Source organism: Rhynchophorus ferrugineus, unplaced genomic scaffold (genome assembly GCF_030347505.1).
Source record: "Rhynchophorus ferrugineus isolate W39M unplaced genomic scaffold, kcgeb_rfMv2 rfM5, whole genome shotgun sequence".
Classification (NCBI taxonomy): domain Eukaryota; kingdom Metazoa; phylum Arthropoda; class Insecta; order Coleoptera; family Curculionidae; genus Rhynchophorus; species Rhynchophorus ferrugineus.
The window spans coordinates 17752490-17775929 of record NW_027472584.1 but is presented as its reverse complement, the minus strand read 5'-3'; the positions used below and the strand labels follow the sequence as shown (position 1 = coordinate 17775929).

Sequence of the window (23440 nt, the reverse complement as noted above, 5' to 3'; positions counted from 1 at the left end):
TTAAATTGTTACCTAACGTTGCAAGTACAATACTAGGAGCTTCAATTAAAATTAGATATAGTTACTCTTATTTTTACCATATATTCTCCTGTCAAAGTATTCTTACATTTTGTCACTTTATTAATTATTGTCTCATTATCAATCTTTTTTCAATGTTTTAACTATCAATTAGACATCTGACAATCATCTTCAATATAAATATATATATATATATATATATATATATATATTTATGTTAATAATTTTCAATTTAGAATTAATTTTTTATTTAGAATTTTTTTTAATTCGAACATTATAACTTATAATTAGTTATTTTACAAGTTTCCATATCCATACAAGTCCTTTACGAGTACACTACAATGAAGTTTATTAACAGTACCATTTAATTCTTGATTAATTAATTAGCACAGCCTACCAATTAGTTGTGACTAACATGAATCAAGAATATCCTCTATAATTAAAAGCACAAAATATATAATGTACTATAAAACAGTTATCAAAGAAAAATAAATTATGATATAAACTAAGTAAAATATTCATATTTAAATTAGTAAATATATTACTATCTTTTCTTTTATAATTTTAATTAAAATCTAATAAAAATGACGAGCATTTACCGTAATAAAAATATTATAAATGACGTAAAAGAGCAGCCTAAGAATCGATGTCCAATTTTAAACAATTTTGAGTAAATTATCCTATTTCTTCGTGGTATTCGCGATCAATATCCGTTTTTTGAAACAAATTTAATACAAAATGATAGAGGAAAAACGAAACACGCTTTTTGTGCCATAAAATTTCTTCGGAATCTGGACCGGGAAATTAAATTAAATTATATGCGGTGCCTGACATATCGTTCGCCGAACAAAAACCTTATAATTAAATAAACCATTAAATTAAAGTTTAATCAACGATTTATCGGAACTAAAGATATATTTCGGCATGAACCTTTATGTACCGACAAAATACGGACCTATTTTTTTTATCATCATGCAGTAGACGGTCGAGATTTTGTTTGATATTATGGGAATTTAGTCATGGAAAGGATGGACAGTTCTTTGTCATTCAAAATTCGAAGAGAGCGATGAGAACACCACGTGACGACCAACAGCTCAATCGTATGAAATGTACATGTTAATTAACTGTATGAGTGTTATGCGTCAGGTATCTTGTGTGAGTTTACAACCGTACCAAACTGATATTTTACGGTTTTTAAACACAACATATATTCTAGCCTACAAGAAGGCATTATGACTTTTTTGTTGACTGTGAAATGAGTGCTTAAAATACAATAAAAGAAACAGTAAAGCGAATTTTAAACTATTCAGTATACAAATATCAATTAAAGCAAACAAGAATCAGTAAAGAAGACAGATTAATGTTGAAATGGCAATCGTTCTATAGTTACCCGAACTAATATTTTATAAAAATTAAGTGAAGGTCGGCTAAAAGTATCGCAGGTGAAGCTGTAAGGTCACTAAAGGTGGTTTGAAAGTGCTCAAAGACCCCTGGCCATAAACTATTATAAGTAAGAAACATCCATGCTTTGAAGAACAGCTCTAGCCCTGGGATCTCCGGCACTATCGTCACTATTCAGGGTGTAAAGCTACCAAAGACGAACTGAAGTTGCTGCAAACTAACCCAGATTGGCCTAAGATATTTAAAAATATACATCTAGAGGAAGGAGTTTCATTAAATAAAAACACTTATTGGCGTTTTATATCGTCGTCCAAAAATTCATCTCTTCTTTTTATTAAAAGTGGTTTTAAGCAGTTCGTAATTATTTTAGTGAAATAAACAGAATTTTTACATCAATATGTTACTATCAATGTACCATTACTATACATCTGGGACAAGAACAACCATCAGCTGAACAGGCAGTAGCAAGTAAAAGTTGTCGAAAGTGACATAAAACTCAAACGTCAATTGGTAAGCCTGTGGCTAAGGCTAAGCAATGAATAGTGAATATTACATGATATTATTGGATTGACCAAGACCAGAAATAAAGGGAAAATGCAAAAGAAAAATTGTTGTTTCATGAGGACAATGCACCGTGTGACAAATCGATAAAAGCGATGGACAAGTAGAACGAATTGTTTTTCTACCCATCTTATAGTCCTAATATGGTTATCAGAGGCTATTGGCAGTTTCCAGATCTCAGATAAAGAAGCTGAAGCCTATTTTAAAACCAAAAACAACAAAATCGTTCTACAAAAAATGTATTAAACATTAGAGGATCGCTGGATTGAGTGCCCAAATCTTGAAGAAAAGTATTAAGTAAGTATTTATTAATGAAGTTTGAATTATTCCTGAATAAAAGCTGGTTTATTAGTTAGCTGAGTGCTCAATGAGTAATAAGTATAGTACAAGTCAAAGATAAAAATTATTTAATTATAACAAACAGATATAAATTTTATTATATCTGTTTGTTTTAAGACCGGAATTATGGGCAGTTATCAGCCCCCTATTTCTCTTTCAATACGATAATGCATTTTCTTTCATCAAAAATCCATCTCACTTCGAGGGCATGGTTTTAAGTTAAGTAATGAGGATAAATCTATCTTAATCATTATTTCAACTACAAAAATCAAATACTACAGGAACAAAATATTAAAATATGGGAAAAAGGTGCTAAATGTTCATATAGGCATCATGTCTAGTCACATAAACTTATCATAAATAGTTATTATAGTATTTTCTTTAACTTTAAGTAACTTTAGAAGAAACTTTTACGCGATTTTCTCAGCAATGATTTCCTTTTTAATCTATTATGATCAATCCGTTCTTCGCTTATTTATAATTAATCGCGCTAAGATAATTAGATAAATAAATGAATAAATATGATGCTTAGTAATAAAAAATACAGTTAAACTATTATTTCAGAAGTATATTTGCTGCAAATTGTGCAATATTAATAAGATACTATATATTTAAATATAAAGACATCTTATAGTCCAGATATTTCGCCATACGTTAAATAATAATTTATGTATTTATCTAACATTTTGACGCATATCTTAGGTAGTTCAATTTTGAAGAAGTTATCAAAAATAAGATAGATAAAAACTTTAAATATAAGATATATAGATTTTTTGCCAGTAGTAATTCCTTGCAAAGATAAAAGCTGTATAAATCTACGTATTCAAACAGATTCAACTAAGATATATCCCTATATATACCCTCATTTAGTAATTTATTTTAAAATAAATAAAAAGGCTTAAATTAAAGAGAAAACATTTACAAACCCAATAATTATGTCCGCTAATTTATTAGAAATCCAACTAAACCCATAAATCATCGACACCGAATAAAATCTGCCAATTTTGAATTATACAGTTGAGATGCACATTTTGACGGTTAATATTTTAATTCTAACGTATTGCTTAGTCAAACCAAGAGGCGTATATCGGCCATAAATTAAATAATCCTTGAAATATAACTTATTTACACCAATGCACAATAAATAATTACCAGCAGTGACAATGGGTACGGCAAGAAAAATACCAGCCGTGTATATATATGTTCTAATACACAGAAAATGTTTTGAATAATTGTGTTTCCTGTTCATAGTCTTATTCAATAATAATTGATTTTAGTCTAAATAGTCTAAATATTATGGTAGGGCATTTAATTTAAAAGTATTTTTAAATTAATGGGTTTATTCTAAGTAATTTAATATTCAAGTTTATACGATAGACTGTAACAATTTTACTGTAACTGTAACTGTAACTTTTTTCATCTTGCGAATTTTGTTAAAGTTAGTGTCAATGAATGTTTCCACAGATTAATTGTAATAGCAAAGAAATACTGCCCTACAATAAACTTCATTCATCATCAAGTGTTATATTTTTGCGGATAAAGGGGTATTCTCAAACTTTAAATAAAAAAAAAACAATACTTAGAACATTTAACAATTACCCATTCATTATAACAAAAGACATATCTCTGCCTAGAGCTATAGAAAATATATAAGCGCCAGTCAAGAAGCTCCACAAATGGACCAGAACTGGAAACTATAGATTAATAGCTCAAAATCGATTTCGTTCCAATTTTGTTGGACAAATAACAGACATGCAGATGCTTTTTACAGTGATGCAGAATTAAAGCATCCATCTTTCGTTCATGGTAGATTAAATTGGAAACATCATAGTGACAATAATCTGAGCAGATCACACTCAGAATCAAAAAACTGTGCTAGTTAGTAAGAAGAAACTCCCAACTTGATCTAAGATCAAAAAGAATGATTTATCAGTCGATAATAAAGCCTATTCGGAATTAAGACATGAAAATGTAGGGCTGTACTAAATTTTCAGCTTGATTACTTGTCAACGCTGCCAAAACAAAGTTCTTCGTTTAGTTATCTTATCAAAGCCTATCACTACATAACCAAAACCACCGAAACACTGCACGATGAGTTCAGTTATCTAGGATTTCATTCTAAAACATAAAAGAAGTTTTAATTTACACCAACGTAGAAGCAATAAAACTACTAGACAATACGCAGTAAATCAGAAGATTGAAGAGATCCAAACTACACAAACTTGTATAGTGTATGAGCACTATTATTAATTTTAGCTCAAATTAGTGTTAGTGTAAAAGATGTTATATTAAAAATTGTCTATTCTAAGATTTTTTTATTCTATTAACCGTATTTATATTTCTTCCTTTTCACTTTCTAAACTCCAACAGTTTATTTAACTAATAACCGCATTCACTAAAATTTTATAAAAGTAACATCACTACATAGTATAAAACAAAGTCGCCTTTTCTGTCCCTATATCCCTATGTGCGCTTAAATCTTTAAAACTACGCAACGGATTTTGATGCGGTTTTTTTCAATAGATAGAGTGATTCAAGAGGAAGGTTTATATGTATAATATATGCATAATCTACTAAGGCAACATTGCTAATTTTAGAGGTTTCTAACGTGATGTCGTAAATTAACCTATTTTTTTAGGCTTATTTAGCAATTAGCAAAAACGCTGCCTAACCCTACGAGTTAGATCAAATTAATGTACTACAGTATTGTACACCATAAAAAGGTCTACAAAAAAGTCCGCGATGGTATATGTTTATCTTTTTAGGGATAACCCACATTAACCATTTTTATTGTTTACTTTTTACGTGAGAAAATGGCTTATTTACGAAGCTATTTTAAGCAATACGGCATTAATCCTTATCGAATTAAGTACCTTAAATACAGTGTGCAATTAATATAGATCAATATGGTTCCTTACAGCATGTAAATTAAACAAATATTTTCGGAGATATTACAAATTTAAAATTTGCGTTTAAAAATGTGTAATGTAATAAAAATTGTATGAATTTAGATATTCCAAAGGTAGCAGGAAATCTTCATAGTAAGTATAGGGGAAGAGGAATTGTTTTACTCCAAATTTAATGCGTGCAGGCCAAGGGCAGTAATGAATGAACCAAAAATACTGGATCGATTTTAATCATGTTTTCATTGAGTGACATAGGCATATATATTTTATGCCCGTGCAAAGTCGGAGCGGGCCGCTATGTTTTTATATACAACGTTCATATTTTTTCTGTAGTGTATTTAATTTAGTATCAGCATTGCACCCGTGCGAAGCCGGGGCGGGTCGCTAGTCATACATAAAACATTGTATCATATCAGATAATAACAACAGAAGAAAAATAAATAAAAGCTGGGCAAGTAACAGTATAATATCCAGCATCAAACATAATACAATTTAAATCACTTAAAATAATGATATTACATAAGAAACTATTTAAAACTCAACAATATATTCAAAAACCTCCATCGAAAAGGCAAAACCAAAAAAAAACCAAAAGCAATATGTTAATATAATATATCAATACAAAATCAAGCTAATTATATTTATTTTAATTCTAATTCGGCGTATATGACACTCTTATTCTCCGCAAATTCTGTAGAAAACAAAGAATATCCACAATATCACACATATATTTAAATCAATACGGTATTTCCGTGTGATAATCTATAAAAACTCACGAAAGATCACATCCCATTATTTTATTGTGTCACTGTGTTTACCTGTGAGTTGAATCAGTGAAGCGGTACTTCCAAAGTGGGTTTGACTAGGAAGAGGCGGTTCTATATCTATTCCCCACCTTATTACTAAAGATTAATTGTAATTATACTGTTTCACTATAAATTTCTGCTATCCTTAACCACTAATAACCAGTATTTTATTCAAATTATTTGCAGAATGTTGCACAAATACGATTTAAATTGAATTTTCTATTGGCATATAAAAAAATGCAGCAAGTTAGATAATATTCGATGTTATTTGCGATTCATACGAATGATGTTCGAAAAAAAAGTGTTATATCTATTGGAAAATATTTGGTTAAAATAAACGGATGGGTATATTTATGTAAAGTTGGCTATAAGAACACCATGTACAGTACCCAATAAGCTTACTCGATGTTACAAATCTGACAAAGCGAGGGAGGTATGAAGGCAGGCCTTACAGCAATACGCTATGTTGTCAGATTTAGTTATATACAAGAGTATGTATAAACATTGCTTAGTAAAATATGAAGATGTAATAGTAGGGACAAAATATTGTTAGCTGGTTTCTCACAAAAGCCAATATAATGCATTAAATAAGAATAGCAATATATTATCTAAAATATTAAATTTTCCCGTATTTAAATTAAAAACTCGAACAATTATTAAACTAGATCCAAGTAATTAACAGATAATAATGTAAATACCATAGAAATACAACAATTATATAATAAATAGAGCCAGTGACTGAGTAGGTGGGACTAGGGCATCATATTTATAGCAAAAGTCTTGCAGAAATAAATAAAAACCTGATATGAATACTACAACCTCGCTATATGAAAAATTAAGAAACGCGTTATAAAATATATTTTAGTGATTATAAATTTTTAAAATACTCCAACAGTCTTTAAATGTTGCAGTATAAACTTAGTAATTTTTATCCATTTTTTAATTTAATTTATTATCATAATTAATTTGCTACTTTTCTTGCTTAAAGTTTGTGAAGAACTGTCTACGATGTACTTTTAAGTCAAGAAAAGCCAAACGCCTTATCTATTTCTGATAGAGAGATATATTTGATGATTTGGAGAATTTAAACTTTTACTAAAACGTAATGTAAAACTTTCATAACTTAATTAAGTTCATTGTCGTCATCAACCGAATTGTTAACAGATAGTTTAATAAGAATACTATTCGAATTGTTTTTAATTCGTAAATGCTATAAAAAATATTTAATAACAACGTTTACAAATGTATAATAGTTTGTATAAGTTTGTCTAAGTAGCTTTAAGGCATACCTTACCCCATCTTATTATTAGTACATGATCAGAAATATACCAAAAATTATCTCTTGTCCAATGTTCACCAAATCGTTGGTTGTAACAGAAGAAAGCTGACGTAATGAGGGCGAAAATCATAAAGTTGGAATTTTATTGATAACAAAAAAGTGCAATTAATAATTGTGAACTAGTCAGTAGGGGCGACAAAATATGAATAGCCTACTGGTGGCAAATGTGCGTAAATTCGCCAATGAAAAGTGCTACAAAATAGTTTTCCCTAAAACTCCCTAATTTTTTTTTGTATATATTTATACAGTTATATATACAATCAAAATACATTTTTTCTGACTCGAGAAAAAATACTCTTGAGATCAAATTGTTTCGGTATTTCAACATTATGCATTAGGTAAATTAACAATTTTTAATTGGTAAACTAAATTTATGATGCTAAACATCCTGGATACACAAAATCGGCAGTTATTCTGAAAAACATAACAAAAGTCTACGATACTGTCTTATATTCAGTTACAATTATCCTCTGTCAGCAATATTTTTCTTTATTATACATTTAAGTGTTCTACTAGTTTTATTAAAAAAACATTAGTTTCAATTTCATGAAAAAACTTTTCTGTCTACCTCCTGTCATTCAGAATTAAGTATATTTGACATCTGTGTCGTCATGGACTTTGCCCAGTATGAAAATATATTGGACCCGAAAACATAATATTCAAAACCATTAAATAAATTTCAAATAACGTGTATTATTTATTTCAATTACAATATTAAGAAAAGATTATATTGCTTTGCACCAGAGTCATTACAAACTTAGCATTACAATGAATGTATCACCCTTGAAACAGAATATATTAATAAATAAAGTCGAACATTGCAAATACAAACATTTAATATTTAATATAAATATAAAATATGTTATATTTGGGTATAATATAGAAAATCTTTGATTTTAACATGACCGACAACAAGTGTGCTGTAATAATGGTCAATTCGATTATTTCTTCAAAAGTCGAAGACTTGAACATGATTACAAGCTTTGTCTTCACTGCCAAGAAGCCCTAATTTATTATAATCGATTACATTCAAACAGTTACCGTTTACCGTTAACAACAATTGTTTTGATTGAACAATCAGTTATTGTAACAAAGGCTCACAATGGGAAATCTACAGCAAAATATTGTACTGACAATGCTACCACATATTACAAGAAGCACGAGAGACATTCGAATTTTGATTGTATTTTAAAACAACCAGTATTTCACTAAGATAAATCGCCAAACTTTATTCGTTAATTAATATTTTAGAGATAATGATAATCAAAATAATGAATTTATTTAATCTCAACAAAGTTGACGATTTTTATGGACAAATTAAATAAATAATACAAAATAAATTAAGATTACTTAACAAAAATATACCTGCCATCAATTATATGATTTTATTATTAATCTAATTATAATTTCTTGCAAAAAATTACCAATTATAAGATACGAATAAAAAGTTAATTTGTCGTATTTTATAATCCCAAATTATTATAATTTAATTAACATTTTAATTACATTTATTAACGAAAATAACTGTTATTAATTTTACCTTAGTGGACAAATATGTATTGTAAATTATCATTTGGTTGGAGAAAAAGTAATATCGGTTTACTAATCAATAATATTTAAAGACATATATGTTGTTTTGACCGAAGATGATTAGAAAAGAGGCATTAGCATTAGAAAATAGGCTAGAGATAATAAATCTAAATTAAAAATGTCCTACCAAGGCTTTTCAGATAACGAAATTGTTATATTTATCCCCAGAGATGTTACTGATGAGAATGGATGTGAATGGAAAGAATTTTATTGAAACTTATATACATATATCATCCATTATGATAAGAAAAGGCTTACTTGTAAATTTCATAAGCAATTTTTGTTGATGTGAATGTAAAATTAACGTTCAATCATACCTAATTCGCAATATTATTGAAAAACCATATCATATTTAACCATGTAACAGCTTTATTGGTTATGACAGATATGAGCCAAATCGCACATATTGCCAAAAAAACACTGTTTGAACACTTATAGACTCCGAGTAAAATTATGTCCGAGTTTAAATCCCATAAAGACCTATCAGACATTAAAATTATATAAAACAAGCTTCAAAAAGAAAACATAGAAGAGACAAGATCGGGAAAAAAGTACTCAATACTCATACATATTTGTTAGTTTAAATATGATAAGTTGGTTTTGTTATTTTTTTTAATTAAATATTCTAACAATAAGCTCTGTCTTATGTTGTCAGAACAGGACACTAATATATATTTACTCATAATAAGATATTTACTAAAAAAAGTTGGCGAAATATTAAAAACAAATTTAAAATAAAAGTTATACAGCATTTTTAAATTATTTAAAACATTCTTTGATTAGTTATATATATATATATATATATATATATATATATATATATATTGTATTGTATATTAACTTAGGGTATGTATAATTAACATACTTTTCTGCACGGATAATATAATCATTCTAAGGCTCCCGTAACTTTTTCATGTATTTCTTGTACAAAGATCTATTTTAAGATAAATTAAAAATATTATTTGTAAGCATATAAATTTGATATGAATATATAAGGAATGTATGAGTAGCAACACAGTACAGCAAAATTTAAATAGGTGCTGCTAGATGAAAAATATAAAGTTACAAAATAAGAATCCAGACATACAAGGTACATTAAGGTGATATATACTATACCATATTTGATATCAATATTCATTTACTTCTTTCATTTCCACTAATGTTTTCAATGCCTTAGTTAAAATATGTTATTTACGTTATTTTAAGTTATGTAGTGAAGAATATATATAATTCCACAAATTGCCCTAAAATACTAATAAGTTTGATGAATTATGAATTATTTCAACGAAATATGAACTTTTAAGCAAAAAAAACATACATAACGCAACTGAACGATCTTATAAATATCGTTGTTTTCCTATAGTATTTATATGCATATGTCTTAAATATTTCTATCCAAAAATCAAATGAGTCTCTCAAAAATGACATTTAAAATGTAATTTTTTATGTATTTTAGAAGCTATATATGAGCATTTATTATAAAGTGGAGATAATCGATGAATTTATTGGCAGTTTCTAATTTAATTTTATACGGTAACTGAAAGAACAAAAGACATAAACATGTAATAAAACAGTTTTATTAAACAATAAACTAAACTATATGTTGTACGTAAAAGTTTAAGATAAATCATTGGTATATAAAAGCCGATATCTGGCCATTTTCTGAAATTGCGAACAGATTGAATGCCGATTTAATTTAAATCTTTCGCTGAAGTTTCTTCCAGCATCGCCTAATAAATTTGCTTTCGACTAACGGTAAGACCATTTACTACAACCATCTTTCTTCTACATATATGGCTTTTTAAAATTGTATTTTGCTCAAGCTAGTTTGCATAGTGCCTACTTACTAACCCAGTTGAATTTTCCCACATTGATCGTTCATTGAAGAAAAATCGCCCGAACATAAAATGTACACTTTTGGTAAATTACTTTGAGGTACAACTTCCTTATTTAAACTGTAAACTGTTCAAAATGAGAACATTCAATCAGCATCAAACATGAGAAAATATCCGAACCAATTTTAGATTTGTATCAATCTGAAATTACGATCGCCTTATTTGCGCTTAATCCTTTTTCTGTTTTTACAAACAATTAATGAAATCAATCTATTCCGCTTCATTTATAATGGTTAACATAACGTTGAATTTAATCTAACAAATAATAAAATTAATAATAACAAAGATTGTTCAAAATTAACGTCCTTCATTGAATTAATTTCAAACAAATCTTCGTTCTAATCTGCCAAAAATATTCAAACAGTATTAAGTACTTGCATATACTATTGTACATTTTATATTTGTATGTATTCTGATCATTTTTCACTTTAAAAAAAGGAATTTATTGTGAAAAATTGACTATACCGTGTTGATAGAATGATATTGATTTAGCAGCGATGATCCAGTTTCAGCTGCAATTAATATTGATAAAGTATTAATTAATATTTACATAATATCAGGTCTATAAATTAATGTTAAAGGATTTACAGCACATGGTGTTATTATGTATTAAATCCCATCTGGTACATTTTTAACTAACTTCTTGTTGAAGACTCACTTACAAGCTTCACTTTATAGTATGTATCATGTTGTCGAAGTGTGGACAAAAAATATTTCAGTGAATTGGTATTTTCAATATTCTGAATTTGTCCCGAGTAAATCGCATTTGCGGGAAGTTTTAGTTTTTCACATCAGTTTCAAGAAAAAGGGGGCTCAAGGTATTCGATGACCTTCAGCCACTTCAGCTGTGTGAGGCTTATGACGATGACATGACATGCTTATGACATGTTCCATCGATCGAAAAGTGGTTAATTTAACACCGAAGACAAAGATCGTTCTGAACAGCCAAAAAAGTATAAAGACGAAGATTTGAACGCATTACTCGATGAAAGCATCAAAGAGAATAGCTACTGGCCGCAATTAATGCGTTTGAACCACGCGAAAAGGGGCCGAAATACCAACACAGACACATCAGTGTCATTCTTCCGCATGACAACGCTCGACCACATCTTCCAAAACCGGTGAAAATATACTTGGAAACATTGAAATGGGAAGTACTACCAAACCCGTCGTATTCTCCCGGCCTAGCTCCTTCTGATTACTACTTGCTCCGACATATGACGTTGTGACCTGTCTGAGCAGCGCATCACTTCTTATGAAGAACAATTCTTATGAAAAATTGGACTGATTCGTGGATAGCCTCAAAATATACACCGTTCTTTCGGAATAGAATCCGTAAATTGCCTGAAAGACGGGAATAAGTAACGACATTATCGATAAACCGTACTTTGAATAAAATACATAGTACCGTATATTCACAATAAAGCTTCAAAAAAATTTAACACTAATTTATAGGCCTAATATATGAAGTTTTTCTTGTTTATGTACAAATCGAAGATAAAAATGAAGTCAAGTTTGAAATGAAGAAAATAGTCGTAAAAAACTTATAATTACAAGACAACAGAAGGAAATAATACAAATAATAGTTGTACAAGGAGTACGTACTAAATGGAATAGCGTAATATTATACCATATGATCAACAGAAATATGGCAATATAAACTATACGGTGTCGAAAGAATGATTTGGCCTGATTGATTTGATTTAGAAGCGATCCACTTCTTCAGCATTTCGAAATCCTGTGCCATCCAAGCCTTGTTACATCAAACTGAACAAATAATCAAAAGGTAAGTACACTGAGTGCAGCAGAACTTCCTATTCTAGCTGCAATAGTAAAACCATTACAACTTTAACTAACGTGTAGCCGAGTATTGTCATGGTTGTGGACTTTGCGTCTGTTTTTGGTTATCGCCAGTCTTTATGGTAGCAATATGTCGTTTAATTTATTCTATTGATATCGGTGTATATTTACATCTACCACCTACGATGTAGATGGCTCTCCTGCATTAACCCATGAGTTTTTGTGCTTTGTCGAGTGAAACTGTAGTAATAGATCTACTTTTTAACGCCGGTCATAATATATCACAGAAAACTCTTAGTTTTTGCCTGATAATTAATAAAACCTCAATATTGAAACGATTCGAAATAGCGATTTAATTCATTTTAACTCGTGTGGTAGCCATTTTCTCTTCTTTTAAATATTTATATAAAAATAAGGCTATTTGAAGGTCTTACAATTCATTGTCTTCAAACTTAAATGACCACTCTTAACTTGTTGAAATCAAAAATCGACAAATGGGATATTATAGAGCAGCAATACCATACAGTACCAAAAGTGTTTGAGTTTTCGGAATATATTTTTAAGTTATATATAGATTCAACATCTATACAAGGTTTGTATTGTTAGCCTTAGTTAAGTTTTTTGTATATATCTAAAAACTAATAAAATGCAGATAATTATAGAATATAGCACATTATTTACTCTATGAAGTATATTTTTAATAACCCTGGTAATTTAAATACTTTTACAAGAGATAGACCATATTTAGAAATAAAATCATATCCAGTAACCTTCACAAAGTGTTCTTAAGTTCTTAACCTCGACATTTGGTTTACACTATCCATATATATATATATATATATATATATATATATATATATATATATATATATATAGATATAGATATATATAATTTTGTAACTGCTGAACTGATTTTTTCTCCAGTTGCACCAACCAACGTCTTCTGACTAAAAGCTAAGGATGCGGCTGAAAAGTATATCATAAAGTATATAAGTTATCGATACCGGAATCTTATATTTGTTAAGTGGAAAACCTTACAAAATACTGATGGAAAGTATAGCGAACAACAAAATAATTAGGATAATCGTGAATATCTACCAAGATATCATACATTGTTAAACCATAGAAAATGGATCATGAATAGAGAATTCTAGCTTTATCTTGAATTCATATGAACAAAGTCCCTAAAAAAGGCTACTCTTGTTAGAGAATAAAAATAAAAAATAGTATAATAACAGAATAGAATAAATATTACAGTTTGTGACATAAAAAAATAATTTAAAAGCTTTAAGTTGTACAAGAAGGATATAATAAATATAACAGCGTAAAACTATACTATATAATCAACAAGAACCTGTTGTTAACAAATTTAAAATAACAAATTTATTACAAAAGCAACAATATACAGACTATTATTGATATTTGGTAGAGAATCACTAGTTAAGATCAAGGAAAAAATGTAATATACAAATTATAAAAATTATATATAGTAGTACATGAAGGACAAGTGAAGAGGATACAGCCTAGTCTGACCTATTTAAAGACGAAATTAACTCAGATAAATAAATACGAATCATATGGAATGGAAACTAACGTAGTAACAGGTAAATTATAAAAAATATGACAACATATAATAACTAAAATTATAAGCATACAGAACATTCGCCGTATCATTAGTACAATAACAAACTAACAAAACTACTCAACTAATTATATTACGGCTTGGGTTAATATTTTTTTATATAGTAGCAATGTTCTGGCAACCCTTATATCTAAAATATTGAAAATATTACCAGAAGTTAAAAAAAGTGTTAGTAATTGTACTGTATCAATCCTAATAGACTATAATACGAAGAAGTATCAATACTCCAGTAGCCCTAGTGAAACGTAAGTTTGCTAATTACAATTTACATATAACAATTAATTCGTACTAAAGTAAAGAAACATGTTACTTTATAAAATAGTAATCATAATAAGTAAGTCCTACAAACTGTTCAAAGCTAAATCCGGCGAATAGAGCTATAGCGAAATACTGAGTTGAATTGTTGATGTTTAGAGTCGGTATGTCTGTGGTTGAGAAGGCCCATTATACTGATTGTTTAAGCAAAAGAAATAATTTTAATCCTTTTTCAAATTGTTCTTTTTTTAATGTCGCAAAGCACAAATTAAAAATCAATTTATATTAAAACGCATAGTATCTACAATTCAGTTGAACTTTTAAAACAGTACTTATATAGAAACACCGTTCTATCAAAAGGCAATATAGTGTAATAATTTTATGTAAATTTATCTATCATATTCCAAATTTTGCGGATATAAACATACGAAAGCAATATTTTTTTATATAAAAGTTACATATCATTACAAATTACTTTGATCACTTAGTTGTACCTAGTAAAGTCAGGAAGATATTCCAAAAACATGTTATTCATACGTAACTAAAAGAAATATATCTTAGGGTAGTTCTTCTATGCGGTTCTAAAGTAATTTATTTATCAATTTTTTATTTGTTTTATTTATAAAACTGTCAAATTTTCTTAAATATAAAAAAGTAAAAAAGGTTTTCTTAGTTATTGAAGCAATTCACGGATTGTTTTGGAAAAAGAATGAAAGAAAATGGTAAATCTTAACAAATCAATTAAAAAGTCCACAGCCTACCATAGTGAAACACATTTTTTTGACAAAATTAGTTTTTTTTTTATTCAACATAATTCCCTTGAAGGGTGATAAACTGATTATAGCGACCCTCCAATTTTTCGATATCAGTTTTGTAGTACGATTTGTCCTTTGCTTCAAAATAGGCGTCAGTTTCGGCGATCACCTCTTTTATTCGACGAAAATTTCTACCCAGTGAGCAATCTTTTAAGATCTGAGAACAGGATATAGTCGCTGGGGGCCAGATCTGGACAATACGGTGAATGATGAAGCAATTCGAAGCCCAATTCATTAATTTTTGCCATTATTTTCACTGATATGTGACACTGTGCATTGTCTTAGTGAAACAGCATTTTCCTTTTCTTCAAATACGGCCGTTTTTAGGCGATATCGTCCTTCAAACGGTCCAATAATGATATGTAATAGTCGCTGTAGATCTGTTGGTAGTCGCTGTTGGTCCTTCCTTTTTCAAGGTAGTCTATGAAAATTATTCCATGCGCATCCCAAAATACAGACGCCATAACCTTGCCAGCCGATTGTTTGCGTTTTCCCACGCTTTGAAGGCGGGTTCATCGTGTGCAGTCCACTCGGAAGAGTGTCGATTGGACTTCGGAGTGAAATGATGGAGCCATGTTTCATCCATTGTCACATATCGATGCAAAAACTCGGGTTTCTTACGCTTGATCATCTTCAAACACTGCTCCAAATTATCAACTCGTAGTTGTTTTTGGTCAAAAATGAGCTCGCACGGCATCCACTTTGCACAGAGCTTTACCTTGCATACCCAAATATTGGTGAAAGATATGATGTACACGTTCAGTTGATATCTTTAGAGTGTCTGCTATTTCATTCAATTTCAATTTACGGCCATTCCAAATCATTTTGTGTATTTTTTTAATGTTTCCTTCGGTAACAACCTCTTTTGGGAGTCCACTGCGTTCAGGGTCTTCGGTGCTCATTTCACCACGTCTAAACTTAGCATACCAATCCTGGATGGTTAATTTTCCTGGGGCAGTGTCCGGAAACTCGGCATCAAGCCAAATTTTTGCTTCAACTGTGTTTTTTTCCCTTCAAAACGCAATATTTTATCAACACGCGAAATTTTTTTTAATTAATATTAAATAACAAATATTGTATCTGTGTCTGGCATACTTGATTATTTATATCTTTATATTACAGATGTAAATCTAAATTATTTATTTCTATATTATCTACACATACACTTTCTGGGCGATTTTTACCAGCCACTATATACTCAACTGACTATTTATTTTATTCGGATGTGCAGTATTAGCTGACATTTATTAGTGAAAACGCGAAATATTAATAAAAACTACTGTTAAGCGTTTCGAAACTGTTAAATTCGATGGTGTTGGTATTTCTCTACATAAAATAACAATTTTCCATTTTGAGTTATTCATTTTACTCAAAACTCACTCATTTGCAATGTTACTTTTGTTCTTTGATTTGAAGAAATACGCTGCCGAAAATGTAAATGTGCACCGTTGTCGACTGAACAAATTGAACGACTTATTGTTGCCAAAAAGACCACCAATAGCAAGTAACAAACGCAAGGTCATCATCTAACTTGCGTGATAACAGCTCGTAACAGCAAATGTTGCAGCTCGAATAGGAAGTTCTACCGCGCTCAGCATACTCTCCAAATATAGAGCCATCTGATTACCACTTGCTCACAACTATACAGCATGTTTTGGATGGGACACCCTTTCTAAATGACTACTGTTCTTTCTTTCTTTTCAGACAGTAAACACACAGCACACACGGCACGTTACAAATATTAGAACCCGGTATCGCTATAGTCCCAAAAAGACTTAAAAACAGTTGTAAATAATAACTTTCCTCAATAATATATACCCAAAAATTATCCGTTCATATTTCGAACTTTTTGTGATAAACAACTTATAATACCGAACCGAAATTCTCTAAACAGATGGAATTCATAATAAACAACATTACGATTTTACATCTTACTCATTTTTTATCACCGTACTTCCTCTAAATTATAATAATAGGAGGAAAATAAAAAACTATATCATAATTTAAATATTCGTATGTAGTACATTTGTGACAATCAACTTACAAAACAAAACTTTGACGAAACATACATTAATGATCTTGGCATTTAATCGACTACGATATTCTTGTATTTCAAAAGTACAAAATTTACGATGATACCAAATTCATACTTCCTGTTTAACCAACATTAAATTGTCTTGACATTTAAAATAATGAAATAGATTCCATATAAAAGGGTATATATGCATTTCCCCATTACCATAAAGATTATGTTCAATATTATTATTTTAATTTTCTATTGTTTCATCGTAGATAATTTTTATTAGTTTGGATTTTAGTACGGCTCACATAGACGCCGTTATCACAGTGATGACTAAAAAAAACTGTATGTAAACACTTCGGGGAATTATGTAATTGATTGGAAAATCCTATTGTGTGTTTTTGTAAAGAAATATAACAAGTTTATTTTAAAATTATGCTTTGAATCAACTAATTTAGCACTCATAAAATACCTATCTTATGCGCTTTAAAATGCATATAATAATTTAAGAAAACAGGACGATTCAAATTAATTACTATATACGATCGATGTATTCTTCCAATATAGTCTCCATGTCTATGTATTGTTAACAATTTTAAAATATAAACACACTGTACCAATACATCCTCATATATTTACGTATATCTTCTAACTACAAGTCATATATAATAGCCATTCAATATATTCATATAACTGAAACGGAAATTTCCGTAAATGAAAATGGAAAAATAGAGTTCTAGTTGTAATAATGATTTTTTCGTCGTAATTTCTTCAATTATCTATCACACAGTGTATTTCTGGAATGCCTCTAATAGACACCTCGGAAAACATTTCCAATAATAAAAAAGATTGGAATTATGAAAGGTAATGTTTGAAATTATTTCCTAAAAACAAAAAAGTAATAGACAAACAGTTGGATAAAGAAAAACATTCTTGAGTTCTTGATAAGACTGGATCGGTTTTGAACGATCTGAAGTTATATTCAAAGAAAGATAAGTCTGGTGAATACGGTGGGTGTAACAAGTTATTATATGTGTTATATTGTCTTTAAACGATTTGTCGATTTTTTGATAGTAAAGGTAGTTATAGATTCTTCAAGCTCATCAAAGCATTTTACTTTCTATATCGAAATTACCCAAATTCTAAATATCTTGTATCAGTACTCAAATGTTGATATCAAGAAAGTTTAAGTCTTGACAAACAAGGGATGGCTTTCAGCAACATTTTTCTTGTGAATAAGATATATAAATCTTCTAACAAGCACCTTATGATTCCAGTAACAATTCAGAGTCGTGTATGATTAAATATCATACCTTACAATTTACAATTTACATATCGCATATTAAAATGTGAAAAATTGAATGTATTATTTCAGTAATCAAATTTAAATATAAAAATGAAAATATGTAGTCGCTTCATAGTTAACCAAAAATCCCAAGGTTTTTTCATTAAATTAGGCGCTGTCAATTTCATTAACGAATAAATGTACACACGGAAATATTATCACTGACATTAATTGATCACTGACACAATATATCTTTTGAAATTATATATAATTTTCCATTAATGGTACATTATAATTATTAGACATACCTGGCAATTATTTTACCTACCCAGCAGGGAAAGTATTTAAATTTTTCTAAAATATTTTTAGGAATAGCTAAATACTAACTAATCAAATATTTTCATTGATCAGCTATAATCAGAATTTTTTAAGTAATAGCATCAAAATATACTCGATTTAAATCATAAATTAAAGATAAAATCATGTAAAAGTAATAAAAATGCACACTCAGTATTAAGGTATTCCTAAATTATATGATATAAATACTTCCCTCAATAGTGCATTATAATTATTAGATATACCTGATAATTATTTTACCTGCCCATCGAGAAAAGTATTTATATTTTACGAAAATATTTTTTAGGAATATTGCTAGCAAAATAAATAATTTCATTGGCTGACAATAATCAGAATTATTTAGGTTATAGAATCAAAACATACTTGATCTAAATCATAATTAATATAAAATTTAAATAATTTAAAAAAATATAAAAATATACAAAAATAATAAAAATTCATACTCTGTGTTAAAGTATTACTAAATTATATTATATAAATACTTCCCTCAATAGTACATTATTATTATTAGACATACCTGGCAATTATTTCGCCTATCCAGCAGGAGAATTATTTAAATTTTTGGAAAATATTTTTTAGGAATATTGCTAGCAAACCAAATGATTTCATTGGATGGCAATAATCAGAATTATTTAGGTTATAGAATCAAAACATACTTGATTTAACTCATAATTAATATAAAATTTAAATAATTAATAAAAACTATAAAATTATACAAAAATAATAAAAATTCGTACTCGGTGTTAAAGTATTACTAAATTATATTATATAAATATTTCCCTCAATAGTACATTATAATTATTAGACATACCTGGCAATTATTTCGCCTATCCAGCAGAAGAATTAATTAAATTTTTGGAAAATATATTTTAGGAATATTGCTTGTTAATCAAATAATTTTATTCATCGACAATAATCACAATTCATTAGGTTACAAAATCAAAACATTCTTGATTTATATCGTAATTAATTATTATTTTAAATACAAAATTATCTAAATATAGTAAAATAGCATACTCGATGTTGAGGTATTACTAAATTGTATCATATAACTACTTCCGTTAATAGTACATTATAATTATTAGACATACCTGGTAATTACTTTACCTAGTTAGCAGGGGAAGTATTTACATTTTTCGAAAATATGTTTTAAGAATATTGCTAACAAATCAAATGATTTCATTGATTGGCAATAATGAGAATTCTTAAGCATCAAAGCATACTTGATTTAAATCATAATGAAAACACAAAATTGTAATAATAATGAAAAGTCATGCTCAGTGTTGAAGTATTTTTAAAATATATCATATAACTACTTAATAATGTGTGGAATTGCATTGTTCTTTTTTTATATACAATGTATGTTCTTCCTTGATCTAGAAAGGCATAACATAAACGAAAGGATATATTATTAAGTAATATTAGGACCAATAAATGTGAGAAATAATCATTTTTATAAATAACTCTAATAATTTGTAGTTTTAATGAATCTATTAAAAATATACGTTAGTCTCGATTTAGTTTAGTAAATTTAATGAAAAAGAAAATTTACCGTGTAAACATTCTTGATGATATTGAAGAATAGGAAAAGAAACGATAAACACACTTTGTTAAAATAATCACGAACGTTTTGTCCTTTAAACTAGGCGCCACATTGTCAGATTGATATTCAAAAACCCATTGAAACTAACATCCCGAAGAAGATATTTTTTTTTTTTATAAACTGACAGATATCGAACCGTACGCGAGAATCAATAATAACGATCAGTGCACATATTCGATCATAATTAAATAATGCGTATTTAATCCGATTGGAAAACGGGAAGATTTCATCAAAAGATAGCTTTGGCGCGCGTCTCGAATTGCGCGGGAGGAACCACGTGAGTTTCAGTATGGCGCACGATTCGTTTGGTGCCGATAGTTCAAGAGGTGCCCGTCAACTGATTGCCCTTCCTTATGCTATAAGAATAAATGCTCGGCTTGACCCCTCTTATACTTAGTTTATTTCATAGATAATCATAGTTTTCTGTCCATTTTAGTTTTTATAATAATTTTTTGATTCCTATAGATAGGTACCACAACATCCTGCTGTGCTTCTATCCTTTTAAAAACTAATTACAATTGCATTAGAACATTGTTCAATACTCTCTTTTATCAGTTTCTCAGTAATTTTTTTAATTTAATTTATACAGCAACTTGATATTCTACTGTTTAATTTATTTTTTCTTTTAGCGTTATAATTTTACATTTTTCTTCATAAATAAAGAAAGATTCCTTGAATAAATATCTATAACATCCTGCTGTTCTTGTATTCTTTCAGAAATTAATTACAATTGCATTAAAACAATATTCAGTACTCTCTTGTCAACATATTGTGTTTTTTCGGTTTTAGATTTTATCTTATTTTTTAAATATAATATTTTTACTATCATTTCTACATATCTTAATATTTTACTTTTTAATTTAATTTTTCTTTAGGCTGTAAGAATAAATACTCGGCTTGACCTCTCTTATACATAGTTTATTTCATAGATAATCATAGTTTTCTGTCCATTTTAGTTTTTATAATAATTTTTTGATTCCTATAGATAGGTACCACAACATCCTGCTGTGCTTCTATCCTTTTAAAAACTAATTACAATTACATTACAACTTTGTTCAATACTTTCTTGTCTACAGATTTGTAATTTTTATCAGTTCTAGTTTTCATATTAATTTTTAATTGTATTTTATTTATTTCATTTATGTAGCAACTTAATTTAATTTATTTTTTTGTAACTTTGTATCTGTTTTAGTTTTAATGTTAATATTTTATGTTAGTTTTATTGTTTCAACTCTACATCATGTTAAGGTTTTGCTCTTTAACTTCATTTGTCTTTTAAAGTTACAATAATTGTATATTTTGGTTTCTAGATAAAGGAACTTTAGAACAATGTTCTGTACTCTCTTGTCTACAGATTTGTAACTTTGTATCTGTTTTAGTTTTTATGTTAATTTTTAATTGTAGTTTAATTGTTTCAATTCTACATCATCTTAAGGTTTTACTCATTAACTTAATTTGCCTTTTAACGTTATAATTTTATATTTTGGATCATAGATAAAAGAAAGATTTCTCGAGTACATACCTTTAACATCCTACTGTTCTTGTATTCTTTCACAAATTAATTACAATTGCTTTAGAACAATATTCTGTACTCTCTTGTCTATACATTTGTAATTTTGTATCCGTTTTAGTTTTTATATTAATTCTTGACTGTCATTTTTTTTAGTTTCATTTATACAGCATACTAACATTTCACTTTTTAATTTAATTTTTCTTTTAACGTCATAATTTTACATTTTAGTTCAGAGAGAAAGAGAGATTCATCCTGTATTTTCTTGTCCGCAGATTTGTAACTTTTTATTTGTTTAGGTTTTATGTCAATTTTTGATTGTAACTTTCTTAATTACTTTTATATACATTTTAACATTTTAGTGTTTCATATTTCCTTTAAAGATATTTTACATTTTAGTTCATAAAGAAAGAGGGATTTCTAGAAGAGATATCTGTAACATCCTGCCGTTATTATCCTATTGGAAAAATTACAATTCCTTTAGGGCATTTTCCATTACTATATTGTCTACAGGTTTGTGACTTTTTATTTGTTTTAATTTTTATATTAATTTTTGTTTTTAATATTACTAGTTTCATTTAATTTTTCTTTTAAACAATACAAAATTAAAATGTAAAGGTATAAATTATTATAAGATAATTATAATTAACTTTATTAAAATTCAAATGACTTTTAAATATAAAAGGATTTCAATGTTTTAATAATGATTAACATATATATATATATATATATATATATATATATATATATATATATATATGTATACACAATAAAGGACTGAATAATGAGTGACTTATTATATATATATATATATATATATATATATATATATATATATATATATAATATACATTTATACCTTTATATTTTAATTTTATATTGTTTATTTTACTCATAATCATAATATTTTTTATATTTTGAGATATTTTTAGTTTAATTTCTACTGAACTCTATCTTCTTAACATCATAACATTCATAACGAACATTATTGTTTAACTTAATATTCTTTCTTACATCATAAATTTACCTTTTAGTGTTTTTATTTATTTCGCCTATCTATAACTCTCTACCTTATCATGTTCTCTTTATAAACGAACTACAGTTGCATTTTAATACTTTATTTTTAAATGTTTTAGGTGTTAAGTACCTTCTTACGTAACTAATTATAATTTTTTATTGATGTTATGTTTTAATATCAATTTTAATATTGTAACGCCTTTGTACCATTACGCTATTTAATATTTTGCCTCTTGGTTCGTATACATTTTTAGTTATTTAGAGCATATTCTAATAATATA

General features: G+C 28.1%; 1 protein-coding gene across 3 annotated transcripts in view; it reads right to left on the bottom strand.

Moving 5' to 3' along the window:
- The window catches only part of dysf (neuronal PAS domain protein dysfusion), a 101762-nt gene extending 80788 nt beyond the window's left edge, over positions 1–20974 (bottom strand). For all 3 annotated transcript variants that reach the window (XM_076405027.1, XM_076405028.1, XM_076405029.1), the window contains exon 1: positions 20582–20974. In XM_076405027.1, coding sequence (XP_076261142.1) covers positions 20582–20592 — 11 coding nt within the window. In that variant the 5' untranslated portion in view covers positions 20593–20974. The remainder of the gene's footprint in view (positions 1–20581) is intronic.
- Positions 20975–23440: the final 2466 nt, after the last annotated feature.